The 25762-nt window shown below is 39.3% G+C and overlaps 1 protein-coding gene across 1 annotated transcript in view; it reads right to left on the bottom strand.

The window, feature by feature from the left end:
- The window catches only part of Pkhd1l1 (PKHD1 like 1), a 155035-nt gene extending 131754 nt beyond the window's left edge, over positions 1–23281 (bottom strand). The window contains exons 1-9 of the mRNA XM_051159545.1: positions 23125–23281; positions 21006–21095; positions 10257–10401; positions 9225–9333; positions 8170–8227; positions 6403–6496; positions 3488–3541; positions 2910–2983; positions 1849–1891 (exon numbers count right to left, since the gene is read on the bottom strand). Of these exons, the coding sequence (XP_051015502.1) occupies positions 1849–1891; positions 2910–2983; positions 3488–3541; positions 6403–6496; positions 8170–8227; positions 9225–9333; positions 10257–10401; positions 21006–21095; positions 23125–23197 (740 nt within the window). The 5' untranslated portion in view covers positions 23198–23281. The remainder of the gene's footprint in view (positions 1–1848; positions 1892–2909; positions 2984–3487; positions 3542–6402; positions 6497–8169; positions 8228–9224; positions 9334–10256; positions 10402–21005; positions 21096–23124) is intronic.
- Between the last annotated feature and the right edge of the window lie 2481 nt (positions 23282–25762).

The following is a 25762-nucleotide window of genomic DNA, read 5'->3' as shown; positions in this document are numbered from 1 at the left end:
GAGAAACCCTGTCTTGAAAAAAGAATCGGTAATTGTTGGTATTAACACAGTTTTATAATATTTTGGTGAAATTCTACTGCCTAATTTACAAATTATTTCTACGTAGGCCTGTTCTTGTGCAAAATAGCTATTAAATCACATTGAACTCTAAGCTCTACCCCTTGAATAATTCCCAAAGATGTGTTCTAGCATGATTATGTACCTTCTATCCTGATTTGTTCTTGAATTATACTAATTTTCATGTTTCTTTTCTAATATTATAGAGCACATTTATGTATAATAAAGTATGCAGTTTGGGCATGATTTTTTAAAAATAAAATTTTGTAATGAAATGCTATCTAAATACAATGGTAGTGGGTCTGACCTAACTGTAATTGCAGTTCCATGCAGGGAGGGACAAAATATGAGTCCCTTCTTCAGCCCGTGGCACCGGCAGGAATGACACCATCTACTTTTATTGTACAGTTGTCACTGTCATTCATTTCACACTTGTCATCCCTGAGCCTTTCTTCAGTCACAAAAAGAAGTCGATAGTCCTGTTTGTTATTGATTCACTACAGCTTTATTAGTATCAGATGCTAAATGGTACTCATGTACGTCAGCCAGGTTGTTTTCTCAATGAAAGACATTATGACATTTGGGTCAGAACAATTCACTCATGTTTGCTTCATCATGGTGCTGCCCATAAGAGTCAGCACACGCTGTTCTACTGACAGGAAGTGCTGCCCCAGCACACATCTTCAACTGTCCCAAGAGTGCAGTAGTCCTGTTGGTAAAAATCCTAGATTGGAATTTTAGACTGTGATGAGATGTGGTACTGAAGGCTGAAACCCTCCATCAGTCATGGCAGGACAAGGATTTAAACAGCATGAATTAGCTGGTTCTACTCACTAGGTATTTCTGATAAACTATTTAATACTCGTTTTGTTTTTCCAGTGGGAAACAGGGTGGGAGGTAGTTTACATTGTAAATTCTTTGGGATAGGCAACTGATAACATAGGTTAAAGAGCCTAAAACTCTGCCTGCTACTGTCTAATTATTATATATAATCTGGGTTTGCAACACAATGAGATATGCATATTCTTATTTTTCTGTAAATTTGTGGATTTTTTTTTTACTGAAATATGAGTATAGGAAATTTGAAAATAAAGTCTGCTTTTAGTAAAAAACATAGCTCTATGTTATTATTAGTAGTACTTAAGATACAGACTGGAAAAACTATACCACCTTTTCAACATTCTGAGTCTGGGTATATTAAAGGAAAATATTTATCAGGTAATGTTAATCATGAGCTTTTATTTATTTTTATAATCATTCAAAGCAAATTTTATTTTAGTATTATTTTTTAAAAATTTATTTATGTATGTATATTAATGCTCTATCTGCATGCATACCACAAGAGGGCATCAGATTTCATTATAGATCGGTGTGAACCATCATGTGGTTGCTGGGAATTGAACTCAGGACCTCTGGAAGAACAGCCAGGGCTCTTGACCACTGAGCTATCTCTCCAGTCCCTGCAAATTTTATTTTTGTTCTCAAAAAAATTGCAATTAAAATAGAAGAGGAAAAAGACATAAAATAACAGTTTTCCGTATCACAGCTAAAAGGTCCCTTTTTATTATTTTTATAATCTTGATGCCCAATAATAGAAAGTTTTTTTGTTTTTATTGTTGTTTTGTGGGGCACAAGTTATAAGTGAAGAGGAGTTACAGACTTTTTAAATGTAAAGTTTGGTGAGGAAAATGAGTAATCTTTTAATCTTTTCATCAACAGAACAAAGTAAATATATACTGTATTTACCCATTTAAATAAGTTATGAAAATAATTATTTACAAAATGGCCTACCTTCCATAATCACTATCTAAGATGAAGCTGACATTGTGATGACCTGTAATTAATTAAAATACACACTCAATTAAATTCTCAATCAAAAGAGAACAATAACTCTATATTAAAAGTCAGAGTAAAATTTAGAGACATTTATAAAAAATATACTTAGCCTTAAAGAAGTGAAAAAAAGTGTGGACAATAAAAATATATTTAAGTGGGGATTTTGATGTCATAACTGGAAAATCTGACAAAATGGTGAAGGATAAAAGATGCAACTACCTTGAAACCCTTAAAAACAATTGAATTGCTTGGACCTTTAGCCCCCAGGAGGAGATACTGTGAAAACACAGCACAGTCCCCTGTCAGCGAAAAGAGATCGGAGCTCTGAGAGTGAAGATCAGGATTCTGAGATGGGTTTCCTAACCAGGAGTCTCATCTGAAACGTGCGGGCTAGAATGTTTGTGCAGGGCCTGAGACAGAAGGGAGGAAGCTCACTCAGAAATTAAAAGCAGTGCAGTGGGGTCTGGAGAGGGTCTGGAGAGAGTGATGGGGTGAATTTGAAAGGTACATTGTATACATGTTTGAAATGTCATAGTGAGCTGTTATGTATAACTAATACCTGTGAATAGAACTTTAAAGAATCAAAAGATTTTTATATTGAGGGGTAAACAGAGTGAGAAGAAAAAGATGCTAAATGAAAAAATAAGTAGGGTAGTGGAATGAGTCATAAATCCTTTGATGGAGGAAAGATGGCTCAGTGGTTAAGAGCACTGGTTGCTCTTCCAGAGGTCCTGAGTTCAATTCCCAGCAACCACATGGTGGCTCACACCCATCTATAATGTGATCTGATACCCTCTTCTGTAATGCAGATGTACGGGAAGACAGAACATAAATAAATAAATTTTTAAAAAAGAAAGTGAAAGAAAGAAAGAAAGAAAAGGGAAAAGAGCCCTACATGTATATGAAAACCTTAGGAGGAAGCAGAGTTATAGATTTGAGGGGACAGAAGCTGGAGATGTCGAGATGAAGTTAAGCAGGGAAGAGCCGTGCTTGGCAGGAGGAAGGTCAGCACTTACCAACGTAAGTCCCAGTGGTCTTACACGTCACAGACCCCATATCTCCACTGGGGTGATCGAGTTTCAGACCATACCTAGCAAAGCAAATATGCTCCCATCAAAGTTCATACTGACCACTTGGATGCTGTTACTCCCTAAAGCACCTCAGTACCTCACAGCAGGTTTCCAGACAAGTGGCCATTGGCTGCGACTAAAACTTCAGCAAAACAAATCATTTCTCAGGCTTCGGTGAAGATATTTCAATCACATTTGTTTACCGGTGAAATAGCTTGTGATTGATTTTTTTTTTTTTATTATTGTCAATGCTGCCTTTAAGAAGTTTAAAATGTTACCAAGTAAAACAATGGTTTGACAAAGCTTTTTCAGTTCATCCTTGTACATAGGAATCTGAACAGTATAACACTACAGTGAAGACATAGATGTATACAAGAAAGAAGCCAGTTACATAAGTAAATGCTAGTTTGCTACATACAAGATTATCATTATAACACATATAGCTATGTATTATTGATAACGATTAGCACTCACATTTATTATATTCATATAAATTTTATTTAAAAATCATTTTAATTACTTACAAATCATCAGAATGTGGTATGAGGAGTTCACAGGGCATTCCTCCAATATAAATTCTGTATAAATATTTTTATTAGAAAAGATTAGGTCAGGTTTAATAATTTATTTAAAAGTCTACTTTTTTTTTTTTTTTTTTTTTACCAAACTCAGTGGCTACCTTATTTTTTCCTCAGTCGCTTATTACCCGTCATTCACTCCTTAAGCAACTATTTGTCATCACTACGTGTCACTTTCTGCTCTTGGCACTGGGACACATCTGGGAAAGGGGAATTTACCTACACTTAGAAGACTGACAATTTTCTGGGAAAGATTACTAAATAAGACGATCATAACATATTTTGGTATAAATTAACAAGAAACTAGATGAGAACCAGTGAACTGAAAAATTAACAAGTCAAATAAAATATATTTGTGTAAGTTAATTATGTAGGAATTAATCATCAGAGCACCTGATGTTATCACCAAATGCTATAGAAAGCTCACAGTTGGCAGTTATTTTGTAATAATTAACTTATTATTGGTAGCATCAGAACACATCGCCTAGCTTCTGTGAGCTGAATTCCAAGCTACATCCAGATTTGAAGTGTAAAAAATTAATCACTCCTATTAGAAGAAAATACTGACATTTTAAATGTACTTTCGTACACAGTTCTTTTTTCATTTTCTTAAATCAAGATATGGTTTCGTACTTTCCTCCATTCTCTTTTCTCCCTCAAACCCCCTGCTCCCTTTTAAATTCATGGCCACTTTGTTATTGTTACATATATGTATAAGTGCATAAATGTATTTAATGTAATCATTATATTAGGTTTCTAGATAAAATAAAAAGAAAACCAAGTCAACTAAGTCATCATTCCCACTATAGAGATCTGTCAAGTCAAATTCTCCTTTTAACCTTCTGTCTTATTCCAACTAAATAATAAATTTAGCAGTTAACATCAGCTCTTATTAAATAAATTTAATCATTGGGATCATGTTATAATTTAATGATTATTACCCTTCCACTGTCTTCTATTTTCAGATGAAGGGTATGAAGCAGAGAAGTTATGTGGCTTGCCCATCTCTATCCAGTGAGGGGTTCAGTAAGAATTCAAAGCCAAATATTTCTGCTAACTCCCCTGGTAGAAAAACTCTGTATCTAAAAATAGTACCCCATCTGACCTTAAACATACATGTCTTAGAATTTTTGTTGTTGAAAATTTTGAGATTAAAAAAACTTGTGGACTGGTACCAGTTCCTCGACTCATTTGAGTGTACGTCCGTCATGATTTGTACTTAGACCAGTTTGGGAATTTCATCTGAACAGATAAGGTCTGACGGGTAGAAGCTCTTCTGGCTTTGTTCCTAGTGCCCGGGTCCTTTGCAACTCAGGTACAGTCAGGTGTCCCGGGAGCAAGGTGCATCGGTGTTTTGGAACTCTCATCCTCTCAGTAGGTGGAAGGTTCCCACATTTGCCTGTAGTATCTCAAGATTTCCAGGTAGCTTGACACCCCTCTGAGGCCCCTTCTGGGTAAGTTTTTTGATTTCATAGAAAAGGTTTCACTGATTTCCTGCTATGGCCAAGAAATAAATTCTAATGGTAGGGAGAAGGATCTCTTTTCTAAAATTTAGTTTTATTTATTACTGGTGTGTGTGTGTGTGTGTATGTGTGTGTGTATATGTGTGTGTATGTGTGTGTGTTTGTGTGTGTGTGTGTGCGCGCACGCATATACGAGCCTTCACACATGACGGGGTTGCATGCTTGCATGTGGAGGTCAGACTATAACTTCCAGGAGTTGGTTCTGCTCTTTCACCTCGAGCTCTGAGGATCAAACTCGGACAGATGTGTTTGCTCGCAAACATTCTGTCATGCTGAGCTGTTTTGCTGGCCCAGAATCTTATACTGAAAATTACGGCTTCCACTCACTTCTGGAATCCTTACAGGAGAAGGGAGGCGAGACAGTCGTAGCTAACAGCTGTAACAGAAGCCACTCACAACACGCAGCTATTCTGAAGCACACGCTGTGCTCACAATGAACTGCCCTCATAAAATGTTTCTCTTGTTACTATTTTCCTACATATACTTATTCATTACAAACGGTTGTAGACATTATATGCTACCATGATTTAATTGTGAGTTCCAGCTCACGGTACACCCGATAAATCATTTTTATTTCGTTTAATAAAAATTTTACATTGTTTGTCTAGAAAACCGTAGATGTAAAAGTGTATTTAACAAATCTTTTAACGGCCGTCTAAATAGTAAATTCAATTCATCCATTCATCTTTTTAATACAAATATTCAGTATGGATGAAACATCCTGAGAGCCAGCGTATGGAGTCCACCCATCCCTAGGCAGGAAATGGACGCCGTTTAGTCTTTGCAGAAAGGGCTGAGATAATCTCACACATGCTACAGGAGAACGCTCCAGTGACAGCAAACGGCTCCAGGCCAAAACGTAACAGTTACTTTTGGACTAGCCACAGCTGCCAAATAGAGTAAAGACCACTAAAGCCCTGGCTGCTCATGTGCTGTTGACTGTGCTCACTTTCAATACCCTCTCCTATGTCGAAGTGCAGTAGAAATAGGCAGATTTGTGTTAGAAGCCTTGGGCTGTATTCCCGACCTTGACTGTGCTATGCATTGTAAGCCTTGGGTATGTTCACATGTAAAATGTGGCTGGGTAGGTCATGAGATTCTGGTTAATGACAACCCATGGCTACACTGAAGTTATGATCAACATTGCCTTCAGAGAAAAAGGAGTGTATCAGGCCAGAAGAGAAGGAAACAACTATATATGTTTTTTTCCTATGATCCTGACAAGTCCCATTCAATTGTAGGGGGCTTTTTATGCCACTTAGGCTTTATTACTTTTAGGATAGCACATTTCATCTATAAGTTATAAGAATATTGTAATAATTCCACAATAAAAATTACCTTAAGATCCTAACATTCCTTCCATTTGAGCTCAATGCAGTATTACTTCCATAGACATCGGTGAAGAGCCTGCCTCGGATTGTTATTAATGTACCTAAAAGCAAAACAAACCAAATCCTCAAATTGGTTCTGTACGTATCATTCCAAAACAGATTTTCCCAATAAAACCAGAATCTAGATGCCTATATGTGATGTCCAACACTATTGTCAGCACTGGCTTGAAATATTTAAAACTACAGTAAAACATGAATGAATATCATTAAGTAGTCATAGATTAATGCACTATGAAATGAATAACAGGATGAATTTCTTAATAAATACTACTTGAGTCAATGCTTAACTTACTTGAAAAGAACAATATTCCATTTTATTCCAAAGGTTAAAAAATTAACTTAACTAAAGTCAATATAAAAATTAAAAAACTTCTGAAAACTAGATAAAAATTTTATGTAATATTTATATAATCCAGGTGTTATGGTCCAGCATAAACAGGAAGAAAAAAGAGATATTAAAATCTATAAATTGGATTTAAAAATTAAAATTACTCCACAGAGTAAATATTAGTGAAAATTTAAGGCAAATTATACATTCAAAATATATTTTCCACATATGTGACAAATATGAACATTTATATCATTGAAACAAAAAATTCTTAGTATGAAAATATGACGGCCTTCAAATAAAGCCAAGAAGCTGGCGTGATGATTCACACCCGGGGTTCCGGCAGAAACAGGAAGATTGCTGTAATTTCAGGCCCAGCCTGTTTCTACAAAATGAGTTTCAGGCCAACCAGGGGTGCTTAGTAAGACATTGTTTCAGTTTTTAAAAAGCCAAATAAGTAAATAAATAAATAAATGATGCTTAAAAGAAGACAATGAAAATTAAACCATAGGTAAATTTGATGACATAAAGAAAAGAGAAAGAACTAAAACCACTTTATCAACCAGGCAGTGGTGACGCATGCATTTAATCCCAGCACTTGGAAGGCAGAGGCAGGCAGATAGCTGTGAGTTCGAGGCCAGCCTGGTCTACAGAGCAAGTCTAGAATAGTAAAGGCTACACAGAGACACCCTGTCTCAAAAAACCAAAAACCAAAAAAAGAAAAACAAAACAAAACAAAAACAAAAGCCCAACCCATTTTATCTGTCTTTTTTTCTTTCTTTCCTTCTTCTTCTTTTTTTTTTTTTTTAAAAACAAACTGTCACTGTGTATCAGATAACTCCTACCTTCAGCCCCTGAGTTCTGGACTTATAAGTATATGCAACTATGCCTGACGCATATGACTGACAACAACTAGGACTTCTATTAGTTCAGGCTCCAGAAAAGGACATTCTCACATGTGTCTATAAACCTGTAAACTAATAAGATCATGTTATCATAATGAACACTAGATACTGACTAAACCTCTGACAAGAAAAAACACATTATTAGTGATTAAGATTCAGCTTTTGAAAATAAAATGTAGGGGCTGGAGAGACGGCTCAGTGGTTAAGAGCACTGTCTGCTCTTCCAGAGGACCCAGGTTCAATCCCCAGCACCTACATGGCAGCTCCCAACTGTCTGTAACTCCAGCTCCAAGGGATCTGACACTTACATACCAATGCACATAAACTAAAACTAAAATTAAAAAAAAATAAAATAAAATTTAAATTTGTCATTATTTTTGTAATCAGAAAAATAATATTTATAAGTTAAATATACTTTTTAGGCTAAAAATAAATTAATTGCCACAAAAACCCAATGCATTTCAACCGCCATGGAACAGACCTGGAGTCCCAGATACAGGTGTGATGCTCCTTATTGTTGGGGTTCTAAAGCTTTTTGTCTGTAAGATATTAACAATCATTTCAATGAGCATTTCCCTCTCTATTCACATTCTAATTTTATGACAAAATCTGTTTATTGTATTATTTACATTTCAACATTACCCATAATCTGACTGCCAAAATTGTTTTTTATATAAGAAATGAAGTTGATGACATTCTATTGTTTTTCAAGAACTTTTCTTTATTTCCTAAAAACTGTCTTGCATTTCACGATATTGGTAGTCTGGAATTTTAAAATTCAGTCGCCCCCGTGTAAGCAGGTGTATGCCACGTCACATCACAGGAATAGGCCTCCAGTAATCACCCCCGTGCAAGCAGTGTACAACACATCACAGCAATAGGCCTCCAGTTAAGATGCTCAGGGATGCATTGAATTTCATTTTAAAGACCTGCTTTTGATTAATCCTCTCAAGAAAAGTAACAAAGTCTATTTCAAAACATAAAAATAACAAGCAGAAAAGTGTCAGCAAGGCTTTGTCACCATGAAAATGATAATCCTCTAGAGCAATAAGGTGTAGTTCTAAAGAATTCCAAGGGGATCATCAGTGTGACAGAAAGTCTAATGTCTGTGACAACAGCCCTGCAAAGTTGCCTATGGTCCAATCTGTGAGGTTATCAGGATCTATACCTGGCTATATATCTATGTGGCTATAGATTGCTAAGGATCTGGCCTTGAAGTGACATCTGAAGCAAAGTGAGAGTGACGTAATTTAGGAACCACTAGACCACTGTTGATGGTTTTGAAGCAATGGAAGATGACCAGGAGCCAAGGGATGTGAACAGCATCTAGAGCAAGAAATGTCAGGGAAACACACTCTCCCCACAGAATCTCCGGAAAGAACGACACCCCTCATAGGCACAATTAAAGCTGGAAATCCTTACTATCTTATTTTTGAATGTGGAAGTGGATAACGATCTATAAAACTAAAACGTCAAAGTTCAGATTTGTGAGAAGGACATAAACTCAGGTATTGGTAATGAAAAGATCCCACATACGCTGAAGCTGCACGCCCAGCTGCTGGTGAGCCCTTTGCACGTGTTATTTTCTGCAACTGGCACCCCATCCACACTGACTCTAACGGTGTAGGTGTCTTCTGGCATTGCTCTGGAAAATGAGGGAAGAACACACGAATCACACAGCAACTGCTATTCAGCATAAGCAATAATGAGAACTACTGCCCGAGTCTATATCATCGTTTCAATAAAGTCTCAAATCCTGAGTGATCTATTTTAAGTCCCACTTTTATATTATTCTTCATACTAAATTACCTAGTACTGCAAATTATAATATCATATCATGTAACAAGTGTTTATTGTGAGTACGCATGTGGGTTTTTATTAAAATGCAAAGTAAATGGTACCACAACAATGATAATCATGCACAGTGCCCACTCTGGTGCCCTCAGTTGTCCTGTGCTGTGCTTTTTAAAAACTGTTAATTAGGCCTCCCTTTAAGTAAGCTTCTTCAGCCCCCAAACAGGCAGCAAGTCTAATGCAGATAAAATTTTGGGGAATACGTGAATAAGTCAGAATCAGGAGTCACATTTTAAAATGGTTAAATGCAGATCAATTAGTTACACAGATCAAATTGAGCTGAGATCAAACAACATGAAATGTCACCATACAAAACGATCATTTTGAATTATAAGAAGAATATGAAGGTTTGAATAAGGTTAGTCAAACGTTAATAACAGGAAAGCATGCTTTGGATATGTTGGGGCACATCATTACTGATTAATATTAGCCATTTATATTTTAGAAGGGTCCAATAATTACAAAAAATAATAGTTCCAATAATAGAAAGATGGCTGCACAGTATATATTTATGATGTCATCATGTATAAAGAGCATTATAATTGACCATAACAAAAAGACAAACTAATATCAACACTATGAAATCAAATATAATGGCTGGTAACCAGAACTATTTCCTGTAATAGGCAGTGTGATCAATCTGTTAAAATACCAATATACATAACTGATTTCTGACATGATGATGTCATTAAATGCACATTTAAATAGACAGACCTAGTATAGCATGTAATCTGAGTTGAATGACTTGAATCTTTTTCCACATCACAAGTAATTGACTGGAAAGAAGAAACTAATTGCACATGGTTTCCCAATTCAATTCTTTCAGCTCCATAGTTGAACTGATTTGCTTGAGAAAAACCTGCAAAAAAAAAAAAAACCCCTATTATTAATAACATTCTATTTCTTGAGCTCTCACAGTTGTAACCCAGCACTGAACCATTCACAATGTAATAATAGTATTAAAGCAAAGTAAACTTATTTCATAAATTTCCTATATTCAAATTCTTTGACAGCATAAATGTTGGCCTTGAATTAACTTATTCATGAAAAGTTTTTTTTTTTTTTTTTAAATACACATAAGGCTGGGCGGTGGTGGTGCACACCTTTAATCCCAGCACTCGGGAGGCAGAGGCAGGTGGATTGCTGTAAGTCCAAGGCCAGCCTGGTCTACAAAGTGAGTCCAGGACAGGCAAGGCTACACAGAGAGACCTTGTCTCAAAAAACCACACACACAAAAAAAATACACATAAGGTGGAAAGAGATGTGGGAGGATGGAGAGATCGCACTTTCATGTATATAGTCTACAGTCCTGTATACTGAAGCTGCCTGTGGGCATGTGCAATGCCGAGTCCAAAATTCTATTTAATTTTATCTGAGAAGTCCTTTGAGGCAACAAAGCTGTGGGAACTTTGAAAAAGAAAACAGACACACAGATTGAGCCAAAGGACATAAGAACCTATTTGTTGAAGTTGTGATTAGAAACAAAAGTAAAAACTAGAGTATGAAAACCTAACTTTTTTTTTTGAAATGACCAAGTAGAGACTGTATCCCTCATAAAACTGCTATGCTCTACATTTTCTTCCTCCTTTCTTCTTTCTTCCCTCCCTTCCTTCCTTCCTCCCTCCTCTCTCTCTTTCTCTGTTTTTCCTTTATTTTTTTTAATGAAAGCTTGAACTTGCAAGTGTGCCCCACCACGCCTTGCTTTATGCTCTACATTTTAAGCACAGTGCATATCTAAGTACTGAAAAAGGCTGCGCTAATAGCTACTAAACATCCATTACAAGAGGGTTAGAAAGGTCAGCTACAGGCCCGTGGCGATTTGCTAGTCTTGAGTCTGTAATTAATACCGGTCATGTTTCTCCCTCATCACTAACTATAGATGTCGCTCATCCTTATGCAGTGCTGAAGCTAACAGGGCGACAGCAACCTTCACCCCTCGGTGGCCAGAAGTCTTAGTTGCTTTCTTTTTGATGCGTTCTATTGCTGCAGTTCACTTTTCACATTTATCCCTGGATATGGCATCCAAGAGATATGCTCCCCAAATACCATGAATTCCAGATATACTCCTCCCTGTTGTCACTAAGCAGAACAGCATTACTTCTCCATGATAAGAAGAATGAATAATCTCTAGCCATGTGCTCAAAATGCCTGGTAGAGGCAAGCTAATAAAGCAGTGTTGGTAATCTCCACTCAATTCCATTTAAAACTCATGTTGCAATCCCCAGGAGAACCATTTCCTACCTAGGAACTTGGACAGCAAGTTCAAGTCCAGTATAATGTAATTATTTCTCTACCACTGGGCAGACAAGGCATTCAGTGATGCTTTAGTCAAAACAGTACATAATCTTTACCTTGTGTAGCCTCCATCACAGGCCTGCGCTGCACAGACCTACGGCACAAGCCTTGGGCTGGCCAAGGAGGGAAGCTGGTGAGCTGAGAGGTGGAATTAATCTTCATTTCCACCCCTCTGGCAGGTAGCTTGAGACATAGATTTGCATACTTTGTTCTCACTGCTGTGAGTCCTTGCTCATTTCTATGACTTTCTTGTTCTGACTTTTCAGTGCTTTTTTTTTTTTTTTCCCTTTCAGGCCCTGAATAATCAATCACTTGCTACCACCCTGCAGCCATACACAGACATCCCTTCATCTTGAACCACCATGGTTGGCATGTGAAGTCACTGACTGTATGGTTTTTACAACTCAAACTACTAGGGAGCCTGTCAGTGGAAAGTGAGGCACGTGTTCACAATGACGTTGTAGCATCTGTGACTACAATCGGAGGTGATGGCATGATGTAATAGAGACACAGGACACACGAGATAAAGATGGTCATGGGAACTTTTCAGAGGGTGGAAGGTCTAGAAATATTGAACAGAAATGCATTTTTGGGAAAGGGAAGAGAATGCATTAAGGCAGAGGTGGGACCACATTTGTAGAACCAAATGATAGAAACTATGTTTAGAGAAGCCTTAGTAAGAAGTAATGAGAGATAGATAGATAGATAGATAGATAGATAGATAGATAGACAGAGAGAGACAGAGAGAGAGAGCGAGACAGAGAGACAGAGAGAGAGATGTGTAGGGATTTGGATGGTTTCTTTTTTTAAATTTAATTTTATTATAATTGATTCGCATTACATCCCTATTGTAATCCCCTCATTCTTATCTTCCTGTTCCAACCCACTCTCCCTTTTCTGCTCTATTCCCCCACCCTAGACTTCTGACAGGTGGGGCCCTCCTCCCCCACTGTCTGACCACAGCCTATCAGGTCTCATCTGGATAGCCTGCATCCCCTTCCTCTGTGTGCCCACAGGGCCTCTCCGATGAGGGGAAATGATCAAATCGCCATCAGAGTTCCTGTCAGAGATAGTTCCTTGCTCTCCCTCCCTTTCCTCACGTGGAGAATGAGCTGTCCACTGGTCTGAACAGAAAGGGGGGTCTAGGTTCTCTGCTTGCAATGTCATTGGTTGGTGTAACAGTTTGTGCAGACCCCTCCTCCCTGGGTCCAGATCCACCCAGCCTTGGGAATTTCCTTGTGGGGCTCCTGACAATCCATCCCCAGTCCTTCCATCCCCAACTCTTCCATACAACTTGCAGCTCATCACACAGAACCCTGCTGTGAGTCCCAGTATCTGTCCCGATCCCCCATTGGGTAGAGTCTCTCAGAGGACATCTGTGTTAGGCTAATATGCACTTATAAGTGATTATATACCATGTGTGTCTTTCTGGGTGTGGGTTACCTGAGCTTTTCTAGTTCCATCCATTTGCCTGCAAATTTCTAGATCTCCTTGTTTTTGATAGTTGAATAGTATCCATTGTGTAAATGTACCACAATTTCTTTATCCTTTGGTTGAGGGACATCTAGGTTGTTTCCAGGTTCTGGCTAATATGAGTAAAGCTGCTATGAACATAGTTGAGCAAATGTCTTTGCTGTATGGTGGAGCATCTTTCTGGTATATGCCCAGGAGTGGTATAGCTGGATCTTGAGGTAGCACTATTCCCAATTTTCTGAGAAAGTGCCAGATTGATTTCCAAAGTAATTGTACAAGTTTGCACTCCCATCAGCAATGGAGGAGTGTTCCCCTTTCTCTACATTCTCACCAGCATGTGCTGTCACTTGAGTTTTTAATCTTAGCCTTTCTGAGGGGTATAAGGTGGCATCTCAGAGTCATTTTAATTTGCGTTTTCCTGGTGACTAAGGGCATTCATTGAGCATGTCTTTGGGTGTTTTTTGGCTATTCAATTTTCCTCTATTGATAATTCTTTGTATTTTAATTGGGCTATTTGGTTTGATGGTGTTTAATTTCTTGGGTTCTTTATATAGTTTGGATATTAGCCCTTTGTTAGATATCGGGTTGGTGGAGATCTTTTCCCAGTCTGTGGCTGTTGCTTTGCTCTGTTGACAGTGTTCTTTGCCTTACAGAAGTTTTTCAGTTTCATGAGGTTCCATTTATTAATTGTTAACCTTAGAGCCTGAGCTGTTGGTGTTCTGTTCAGGAAGTTGTCTTCTGTGTCAATGAGTTCAAGACTCTTCCCCTCTTTTTCTTCTAAATGATTTAGTATGTCTGGTCTTATGTTGACTTGGACTTGAGTTTTGTGCAGGGTGATAAATATGGTTCTATTTGCATTTTTCTACATGTACATGGAAAGAGATCCCATGCCCATGGATCGTGAGAATCAACATAGTAAAAATGGCCATCTTACCAAAAGCAATCTACAGATTCAATGCAATTGCCATCAAAATACCTACACAGTTCTTTACTGACATTGAAAGATCAATTCTCCACTTCATATGGAAAAACAAATAAACCCAGAATAGCTAAGAGAATTCTATGCACTAAAAGATCCTCTGGAGGAACATCCACCCCTAATCTCAAGCTGCACTACAGAACAACAGTAATAAAAACTGCATTGTACTGGCATAGAAACAGACAGGTGGATCAATGTAATCCAACTGAAGACCTAGAAATAAACCCACACACTTATGGACACTTGATTTTTTTTGACAAAGAAGCCAAAACCATAAAATGGGAAAAAAAGTTAGCATCTTTAACAAATGGTGCTAGTCTGACTGTAGGGCTACATGTGAAAAAAATGGACTGTTTCTTTATGTAGAAAAACACTCAGCTGGGTGCAATGGCATGTGCCTGTAACCCCAGAACTTGAGGAGCTAGAGGCAGGCGGATATCTGTGAGTTTGAGGTCATCCTGGTCTATGAAGCGAGTTCAGGACAGTCAGGGTTACACAGAAAACAGTGTCTCGAATAACAAAACAAAACAGTCAAGGCTTTGACACAGGAGTGTCCTTTTTAGACACACTGCTGTTCTGATAGTGAACTGCTCAGCAAACGATGAAACAGTTTAGGGTTAGTAGTTTGTTCCAGAGAACATTGAAAGCAATAAGTACAGAAGGAAAAGTGATGGACCTTTAAAAGTATTTTTAGGTAGGCAAAATAAAAGTGTATTGTCAGACTGACGAAGATAAGGAAACAGAACACAACAAGTAACTAATGCAAAATAGCTAAAAAGTTAGTTAAATCCTTATATAGGCATATAAAGATGAAAAACTATACATAGGATTAATTATGATGTATGAAATATTTTATGATATTAAATAATATTAAGATTGGAAATAAATCTAAGAAATGAAACCAATGAATAAGTAATTAGGTAATAGTTGATTAACCAAAATACATTTTTAAATGTTCTTCAAATAATGTTAAAGAGGCACTTTCTGTTATTTTACTATAAAGGTAAATCATAAACATTTATGGAATTAGCTAAGGTGCAATTGTTTTATAAACTAAATTTCTAACAATTTTGTCCAGATTACTTAAAATCTAAAATTATTATACTTTGAATATTATATAAATTTAAAAATATTTTCTTAAAAATATCAAAGCACTTAGTTTAAAAATACCAACATGGTTAAATTTTGTCTTATGCTGACTTTGAAATTATTAAAAAATTATTTTATATTGAAACATTTTCTACTCTCATTAATGCATATTTATTAAGTTGTTTAAATGTCATACCATAATTACATTCAGACTATATATATCCCCAGAACAATAATTTCATACCAATAAACAGAAAAAATGGTGAACCATGAAAGGTCAATAAACTTTATTTCCTGTGAATAATCCTATTTATAATAATATAAATGACACTGTGACATAAATATCCTGTTTATTATGCTAATTAATGTTAGGGAAAGGTAAATAAATCCAGAAAGGTATGGTGTGACTCACTGTTAAACTACTGTATATTTTCATCGTCCTTACAAAGTCCACTAGATCACACACATGCAATACTGCCTAGTTTGACATCAGATTTGATGCAAGACTTCATTGTGACAGATGCTTGTCATATCCCCAAAGGCTCTGGCCTCCAGCTTAGGTAAAAAAGACTCCAGGCTTCAGACTGTCAACTCCTGACTGGAGTCTCAGGGCCAGCATTTCTTGCCAGGTTGGCTTTAAGCAAACCTATAGACTCTCTTTCTCTCCTCACCAGAAACATCCCCATCGTCTCTGCTGTTGGAGCCTGAAATGCTAAGTAGTTGTATAGTGTTCGGTTTGGTACCAGCTCAGTAGATCTCATCTTGCAGTTCATCCATTACCTGCTGCCAGCCATAAAAGCGCTAATGTTTAGGTCCAGCATTAATATCTTTTTTAAAAATAACACAAATTAACTTCTGCCACCCCCTACTTTTCAATTTTTCTCTTATTCTTTCTTGCATGTGAAATGAAAGAAAGGAAGGAAACAAACAAACAAACAAACAAACTCAGCAAAGAAGGGACCTTATTCTTCAAAACAAAAACCTTGACTAGACAACTAATTCAGCATAGATTAACTATTAACCTTGCATATGAAAGACACTGTCCCAGCCAGGAGTGGTGGTGCATGCCTTTGATCCCAGCACTCAGGAGGCAGAGGCAGGGGAATTGTTGTGAGTTCAAGGCCAGCCTGGTCTATAAAGCAAGTTCAGGACAGCCAAGGCTATACAGAGAGACCCTGTCTCAAAACAAAACAAAACAAAACAAAAAAAAAACAAAAAAACCAAAAACAACAACAACAAAAAAATCCACCACCACCACCACCAACAACAACAAAAAAAAACCCAAAACAAAACAAAACAGACACTATCGCTTGATGAGGATTTTTAAAGCTATAAAGGCAGTTACTAATAAAATAGAATTGTGAAAAAACACATGGAAGTTACAAGGCCAGCACTTGCAAACCCACATCTTTTCTTCTGCCAACTTCTGCTTATCTTTGGAGTTCACATTGAGTTTGTGACATGCAGGAGGGCTGCTGGAAACTAAAGAATGGAAAGTTTTGCTTGTGACATGCTTGAGGATGTGACACATGTGTTTATTTTTATAGCAGGTACATGCTGTATCGATGATGGGTTAACACAGGTCTTCATTTTGGCATCTGAAGAGAAATGTGGTGTCCAACAATCATCCTAACAAATGATCATGGTTTTACCTTAGAAGTAACTATATCATCAGATGCAAATATTTGAAGATGTCCAAGTAAAGCCACAGAGAAAATATGAAGAAAATCAGCACGATTTTTAGACATTTTAATTACTCGTTTTTGCCTCAAAACCGTGGATAATGAGGCTGGAGAGATGGTTTGGTAGCTAAGAACACTGGCTCCTCTTTCACTGGACCTGGGTTTGGGTCCCAGCACCCACATGGCAGCTCACAACAACTTGTAACTCCAGGTCCACTGCATCTGACACCCTCTCTAGCTCCCATGAGTACCAGGCATTCATATGATGCAAGCATGTTAAGTAGACAAGACAAAAAGAAAAAAAAAATGAAATGCTGAAAAGACATAGAGGTTTGAAGTTAACCTAATCTCAAGGAAGAAAAGGGAGTGCAAACTGGTTATTTGGTAAAATTAATTCTAAGTTTAATTCTAGATAAGTCATTGGGCAAAAAGCTGACACCTCTGGAAGTTTTCCAAACCACACGATTACAGGAAGGGTTGGGTGTATCCTGGAAACAGAAAGGACGAGGCTTCGGATGGAAACTTCTTACATGTTGATGCATTCCTGTTCTTTTGAAAGAAAGCTGGAGACAGGAATCGCCAGGCACATAGAGCTGGGTCTACTGATAGCAGCCGCCCAGCAGTAACGCCCACGCTGCTACCATGGAAAACAGCAGTGTTGTTTAAGTTGGCCATTGTCATGGGCAGTGTAGGCTCTTTCGGTTTCTCAGGTTTACAAAGCTGGCATGAAAGTGAGATGTCCTCAAATGTTGTAAAACCATGGGGAGGAAAGATACAGAGGAATGATTGGAAGAATATGATTTCCTTTATATTTTCTCTATGGTTTTATTTGGACATCTTCACGTATTTGCATTCGATAGTGCAGCTACTTCTAAGGTAAAACCGTCATCATTTGTTAGGATGATTGTTGGACACGGCATTTGTCTTCAGATGCCAAAGTGGAGACCTGTGTACTGTAGCATGTACCTACTATAAAAATAAACACGTGTCACATTCTCAAGTGTGTCACAAGCAAAACTTTTCATTCTTTAGTTTCCAGCAGCCCTCCTGCATGTCACAGACTCAATGTGAACTCCAAAGAACAAAAATAAAAGCTCAATGGGTAGAGCAAAGCCTGTGTAACAGGTATCCTGGCTATGTTACCCTGTTCCACAGTACTGAGGACCAGCAGCTGGGAAATGGTACCCATTTCACTGATGAGCAAGCCAATGGTCACGGAGTCAGCTAGCTCCAGGTAAAGTCAGATTAGAAGCCAGTTGAACTGAACCAACACCCATGTCATTTCCAAACTATGAAGTGTTATATGCCCAAACACTTCAACACAATGTGTGTGCCAGCTATTGTCATAGAGAAACAGAACTGACCAACGCCTCCCCTCCTCTAACCTTCTAAAACAGAGACATGAAAACCAAGCTGGGAAGACAGTCAGATAATATAAAGTATAGCTTGAAAGCAGCATAGTTAATGAGGTTGTGGATGTACCAGGACTGCCTAAAGGACCACCCTTGTTATCAAGTCACTCACCACAGGGAAGTTACTTCTGCAATATCACTGTTGAAAACACGTTGGCTCAACAGCATAATTGTAATAGCACATATCTTTGCTCCTCAAAAACAACCTAGTTGTCTTTCTTTCTTTCTTTCTTTCTTTTTTTTCCCTTCAGTGCTTGGGGTAGAAGCCAGGATCTGAGGTATGCAAGCAAACCACCACTGACTTACACAGTCCTCCAACACTAAGCATAGCCTTTTGAGCAAAATAATCCATAGAAACCCTTTGCTTTCTAAGAGCAAAGCGTCATTCCAATTCTGTGAAGTGCCAGGAGTCAATTTTCTAGGGGGTGGAATCATAGAGAACTCAACCTCCAAATCAACACTTTCTCCAATATCTTGCTTTTACCTAAAAAATTTTATAGAATAAAATATTCATTCCTGAGCTTTTGTGTGTAAATTAATCGTCATTGCATCACATAAATTCCAGATTCATCAAGACATCCAAAAACCTATATTAAATTTACTTTTTGGTTTAAAACTATATTATTGAAATTAACATACAAAATCTATACAAACCTAATATGCTATATACAATTTAATCGGCTTTAGATACCTAAAATAACAGGCCTATAAAATCATCATGTCAAGCAGTTCTACAAACTTATAGAGCACCTCTACATATTTCTTTCTAGGCCCTTTCACTTAATTTTTTAAAAATTGTAATAATAACACTTAGCATATAACCTTCTCCTTAGCAAAATTTAAGTATGCAAGTCATAACCCCAGCAAGGTACTATGGTGTACGGCACACTATGCCATGCTTAGGCCGTACGCATTTCTCATAACTGAAGCTTAGTGCAGTGCAGCCAGCCAATGCTCACCACTCCACCCGCTCCCAGCCCCTTACACCCACTGTGCTAAACTCTGCCTCTATAAAGTAGAGAAAACAATATTTGACCTCAGGGTGAAAAGATAATTACACCAGCACAGTTTGAGTGTGATTAAAGCAGAGGGTGTGTGTGGGGGAGGGGGCAGGGGCAGAGACACAAATGTGAGGCTGCAGGTCTCTCAGATTCCAGTGGAATCTAACTCTTCTCTAAACTGTGGCAAAAGCAATCAGAAAGTAGGGGTTGGGAGGAAAAAAGAAAAAAAAAATTTTCCTTAACACTTCATGTTTCATCACTGAAGTCTGAGAAGTCTGAGCCTAATTGTCTTAAGGGTCCCAAAAGGGCAAAGCTTAGAGCTAAGGAATGGTGCCCTCTGAACCTTCCTAAGAAGGCTTGGTCTGCTCCGTGTAGCTAGACTGCAGTCGTGGTCCTTGTGCCGGAAGCTCCCCTTTGAAGGCAGCAGGAAGTGTTTGGGTGCCTTGGATTGCTACTCTTTTAACCAGAACTTTCCTCTTGTGGCAGTTCCTCACAGCTTCCCAGTACATTGTCTTAACCCCTTTTTACAACATAAAACAGATGCGATTAAGATGTCTTAAAAAACTTTAACAAAAATATAGTTTCCCACTCCTATCTGCCTACAAAAGCGGCACTAGTGTGTATTACTCACTATTCGGGAACCTAATTTGTTTGCAGCATGCCGCCGAGACATTAAATTTTATAGAAAGGTCAGAAGTAGTAAAATACATTTTAAATATGTACGACAGAATAACTATTTCCACATGCTAACTTCTGACTCCAAAGTCAGAAGTTATTTGTTATTTTAAAGACCAAATAGGAGATTTTGATAAAGTTTCTTAAAAAAAAAAAAAAAAAAGCATTTCTTTCACGGTTTTCAACAATTCTTAGGTGTCTGAGTACTACTGCCTGTAGTGTAAGATGTAAAGCTGGGGGGTGGCTAACGGAACTGTGTATTTATCTCCTCCTGGGAGGAGGCGCACTTTAAATCGATCTATCTGCCTTCTACACCAGGCGAGGAGAAAGCATCACACATAACTCACGTCTTGATGCGGCATGAGATAGGGCTTCTCTGTTATCTTGCATCACTAATATTCTATTTCTCTCCCAACACCCGGTCTCTCCACCCCGCAGCATACTACATTCCAGCTACGAATGAGTAAAATCACCTGTGTGGGGACAACGGAGGGAACTGAAGACTTAAATTGCTTTCTCTTCATTTTAGCCTCTGAATCCGGATTTCTCAGTGTCCAAGGGATCAAGTTGATAAGAATGTTGTTAGGCTTTTCTTTTTAAGTTAATAATTAATTAATTAGGCTTATTTTTAATTAAAATTACTTCTTGAATTCAATTAATTAATTAATTGCTATCAAGGAGGAAGAATTCAACCACTTTGGCCAAGTGCGAAGACTTTTCCAACGGTGTGTGTTTTGTATTGGAGGTTATTTTGAGTTCTGTGGATTAGCAATATGGAACCCCAGTATCGCAAAATTAAAAGAGGAAAATATCCCACTCTCGGTGCTTGCATGTGGACACACACAGGGCAAGCATACCTTGTCCTTTGATAGTCAGTCTTGTCGCTCCATTTATGCTGCCATATTTGGGTATAACTTCCATCACTTTGGGACTCGTGTCAGAGCCACCTGAAGGACACACAAGGATATTGGTGATGAAATAATCCAGACCTTCATTTCAAACACCACATTTCACATTGCTAGTGTAGGTGTAAATAAGCTGTGACTAATGCCCCAAACAGGGATCTAAGTACTTAAAATAAAGCACTCACTGGCCTTGTGGAAAGAAGTTTCTTCGGGTTACAAAGAGTAAGAATAACATAACTGTTTTCAATATTCATATCTGCCATATTATGATAAGACATATTATTATAACCCTTGAATGTGTGTCATGTTCCTCTAGCTACAGATGTGGAACTGCACCCAGCAGCTTACACAGCACAGGTGACACCTGCCCAGAGAAACAGATGATCACCTAGCACTAGCATGTAAGTGCAGCGCTAGGAGCTACTAAGACAAATGCTGTGTTTTAAGAAGAAAGTCTTGCCAGCCTCTTCAGGAAGGATAGAGAGTTCCTGACAGCTTTCCAGTGTCCTAATGATGCTGAGGGCACAGTGCAGGGACCCCCCCCCCCAATGCACTCATCAAACTAGTCTAGTTTCCTGCATATTTGTACTAGCTCCCTCAAAGTCTAGCTTAGTACAAAATGACAGAAAGAGCTCAGGGTTCTGGGTGGCTCGGCAAAACCATTTTCCTCCTATTCCTGGGCCCACAGTGGTTTGTAGTATGGGTTTCCTCTGCTACAATTTGAAGGGCACTAGTTTAGCCTGGATCTACCATCCAGAAGTAGAAGGACAGACAGTTCTGATAGAAGGAGTTGCTGGACCAGCAGGGTAAGCCAGCTGCTTCTCTGGAGTACTGCCCATAATTCTTCTTCTTCTTCTTCTTCTTCTTCTTCTTCTTCTTCTTTTCCGTTTTAATATCTAGTTTTCTTTTTAACTTTATTTTTTGTTTTTTAATATTTTATTAATTTATGCATATTACATCTCAATGGTTATCCCATCCCTTGTATCCTCCCATTCCTCCCTCCCTCCCGCTTTCCCCCTTTACTCCCCTCCCCTATGCTGCCCATAATTCTTTAACATGGCTAGGACATACAATGTGCAGTAGCTAGAAGTGTTTTATTTTCTGCTTAGAGTGTATAGAGGCAATTTAACTAGAAGCAAAAACAATTTTTTTCAGAATATGTAGAAAATATTAAGGCACAAAGAACAACCACAGAGATTATTGTTTGAAATGGATGTTTGAGAAAACAAAACAAAACAAAACAAACAAACAAACAAAAAACAAGAGCCCTGGATATGTATAGCATGGACTTGACTTATGACAGCCAAAGCTCGTCAGCAGAAAGGAGACTCCTCGGGCGTCCAGACCCAACGCCTGTGAGCTTCAGGTTAGCACAGATCTTGAGTTTGCTACGTGTTGTAGTATGTTCCTACTTCCAGTGCCTGCCCCGGGGAGCCGAGAGCCGATCTGCAGGGAGCTGGATCCTATCTCCAGACATCGCAGCCTCACCTCTCTCAGGTTCATCCTTCCCTTACCTCAGCACACAACTCCGATTTCTTATCGCTTTCTCCCCAGCTCTCTCCTGGGGATTGCTTTGAAGACACTGGGCAGCTTACCCTGGAAGTGACTGACACGCGCCGCCACGAAGACTCATTCCTAGCCTCCAGGGACCAGTCTTCCCTTCAGTAGAGAAAGAGACTCAAGAAGATCAAGGGGAGGGACCCCAGGTGGTGCCCACTGCCCCTCACTCATCATCCAGCCGCTTTCCCAGTCCTTTCTCAATAATGTCACTTTGAAGGGACTTGAGGAACTTCCTCCATCCAACCACTAGTCCTGGTCAACTTTTATAAGGGCGTTTTCTCCAGCTAGCCCTAGCACTACCCTTGCCTTTCTTTGGGCCCCTACCTCTGTTTCAGTCTCTCTCGGGGCCGTCTCTGTACGTGCCTGAATAAGACCCGTGTTAGGCTTTCCTTCCAGGACCCCAGGTTTCCTGGAGGACCTCTGGCCGGCGCAGATAGCAGGTGGTGTCACCTCTCTGTGACCCGTGGAGAAGGGTGTCTGGATTGGCTCCCTACCTTACCGACTGCGTTACCTGCGTGGGAATCTGCGGCACACCGAAGCAGTCCCAGTAGAAACCAGGTCCCCGAGGGCCACAGGTGTCCCATCGCAAAGCTGGTGCTGCAGAGTCTGCACCAGCCTGCTGCGCTGAAGCTTGGCTCCGGATGCTGCTCCTGCGCGCGCGCACGCGGGACGCTCCCCAGAAGCCAGGGCGAACTAGCTACCAGAGGTCCGCCCCGCCCCCAGCTCGTCCGCTGTGCCTTTGGGATCTCACAGACACGGACGTACACGCGTGCACACACACGCACACACGCGCGCGGGGGGGGGTGTGGGGCGGAGAAGAGAGAGACAGAGAGACAGAGACAGAGACAGAGAGGCACAGACACGGGGGCGGGGGAGGGAGGGAGGGAGGGAGGAGAGAGAGAGGAGGAGAGAGAGGAGCGAGAGGAGAGAGAGAGAGGAGCGAGAGGAGAGAGAGAGAGGGGGCGGGAGAGAGGAGGAGAGAGGGAGAGAGAGAGAGAGGAGAGAGGAGAGAGAGAGAGAGAGAGGAGAGAGAGAGAGAGACACGGAGAGAGAGAGACAGAGAGAGAGAGACAGAGAGAGAGAGAGAGAGACAGAGGTGTTTTGTGTGTGTGTTTGAGACAGGGTCTACAACACAGCCCAGGTTAGCCTCAAACTCTGAATCCTCCTGTCAGCCTTTCTGTGTTGGAATGACAGGCCTGTGCCACCACACCCAGTTAGACCTTTATCTTTTTTTGTAAAATTATGGCAAAATCCCAAAGTTGCTTGTTTTTACACTTCTCAACACACCTTCATACTTGAACAAACTCTTTCTTCAAAGCCAGTGCTCACACTATTCATCTACCCCAAGACGCAATCCATGCTCCAAGCTCTGTCACAATTGTTTGAAGGATGGGGGAAGGGTGGGAGTGGCGTACACTTGATAGACAAGGCAGCCATCTAGTTAATCTTACACACACACACACACACACACACACACACACACACACGTATAATTTGAATTCAAAACGAATAACAACCCTCCCTTTCTCCTCCTCCACAGGTGTGTTTGATGAAATGCAATGTTTAGGATATAACCTATACTATTTTTTTCATATCATCTTTAGTGATATTCAATTTTACCTCATTTTTTTGGTATTATTATTTACCAATGACAATTCCAATTGAAAGAAAGGAAAAAAGAACTACAAAATTAGTAGCAGTTGACAGTCTGTGGCACTTTTAAACACCCATCATCAAGGTCATTCTTCACATCTGACAGTGGCTTCAGACTGACCCTCAGCTGCGGTTCTATTTGGAGCAATTAGTTGGTGTAGACGGAGCAGGGATCTTCACACACGAGCTCTGACACCGGAAATCGCATTTTCTGAGCATTCTCAGATTTCCGTCCATCTCTCTCTCCCACCTTCTCTCTGAAAATTCAGTTCAGCTCACTGGTCCCACTCTTCTATAGATGCGGGCAAGTGAGCAGGAAACTAGATGGCTGAATTCAAATGAGCCTCTTAATCATTTGCCAGATTTACTGAATTTCAAACTGTAATGTTGAGTGGTAATATTTAACAAGTTCACTGGGAGCAGTGAAGAAACAGCAACAAGAATATTTCATTTGGATTATTATCTGTGTAAAACGTAAGTGTATACAAAAGTAGTAGTGGCTAAAATGAAACTTAATACAGAAATTTTTACATGGAAAAGTTTGCTGATTTGGATTCCTTTGAATGATTTGGTATTACTCTGTAGAATTAAGCCCAGGAGCCTAGGAGCCCTGTTCATGCTATACAAATACTTTACCTCTGAGATAAATCTCCAGCTTACTAGATGCTCCTGAGCTTACAAATTAAAATGGAGTTGAGGACTAGGCTACGTGACACTGAATGAGTATTAAAATGCTTTTAGTAGTGAAAATGATGCTGGAACAGATTATAAAAAGATTAGAAACAGTTGAGAGATCTGGTCCTTATTAAAGCTATGATATTTTAATAAGGGACCCTTGGGTGAGGCAAGCTTTCCTGTCTGTACAAAGTTACTGTTTACAACAAACAGGAAAACTGTTGCATTCTGAGCACATCTAATCATAGAGCGATTAGAAATTTATTTTCACTGAATTCATTTATCATTAATATTTAATGTTTTTAAGATTCCCTTTTCTTCCCCCTCTCCCCTGTGGGTGGTGGTGGGTGGTGGGTGGAGGTGAGAGAGACAGTACTGAGAACTGAATCCGGGACTCAGCAAGCACATGGTGGCTTGTGTTTTACCACTAAGCTATATACTTAGCCCTGAGTTTTGTTTGTTTGCTTGTTTCTACATCTGAGAGTCTGCTAAGTTGCCCAGACTGGTCTACAATTCACTCTGTAGCCTGGATAGACCTTTGACGCTGATGATGCTCCTGCCTCAGCCCCCTGAATAGCTAGAATTACAGGCCTACATCACCAAGGCCAGCTTTCAAGAGTCTTCTAAAATTTTTCAGACAATGTGTCAGCCAGAAAGTGACATACAATAATCACTACTTATGTACTCTGGTGCCTCACATTTGACCATGTCCCCTGGAGGGGGAGACCTGGTGGCACTCAGAGGAAGGACAGCAAGTAGCCAAGAAGAGACTTGATACCCTATGAGAATATACAGGGGGAGGTAATCCCCTCCAGGAACAG

Source organism: Acomys russatus, chromosome 17 (genome assembly GCF_903995435.1).
Source record: "Acomys russatus chromosome 17, mAcoRus1.1, whole genome shotgun sequence".
Taxonomy (NCBI): Eukaryota; Metazoa; Chordata; class Mammalia; order Rodentia; family Muridae; genus Acomys; species Acomys russatus.
The sequence above is the reverse complement of the archived record's forward strand: the minus strand, read 5'-3'. Positions and strand labels throughout refer to the sequence as shown.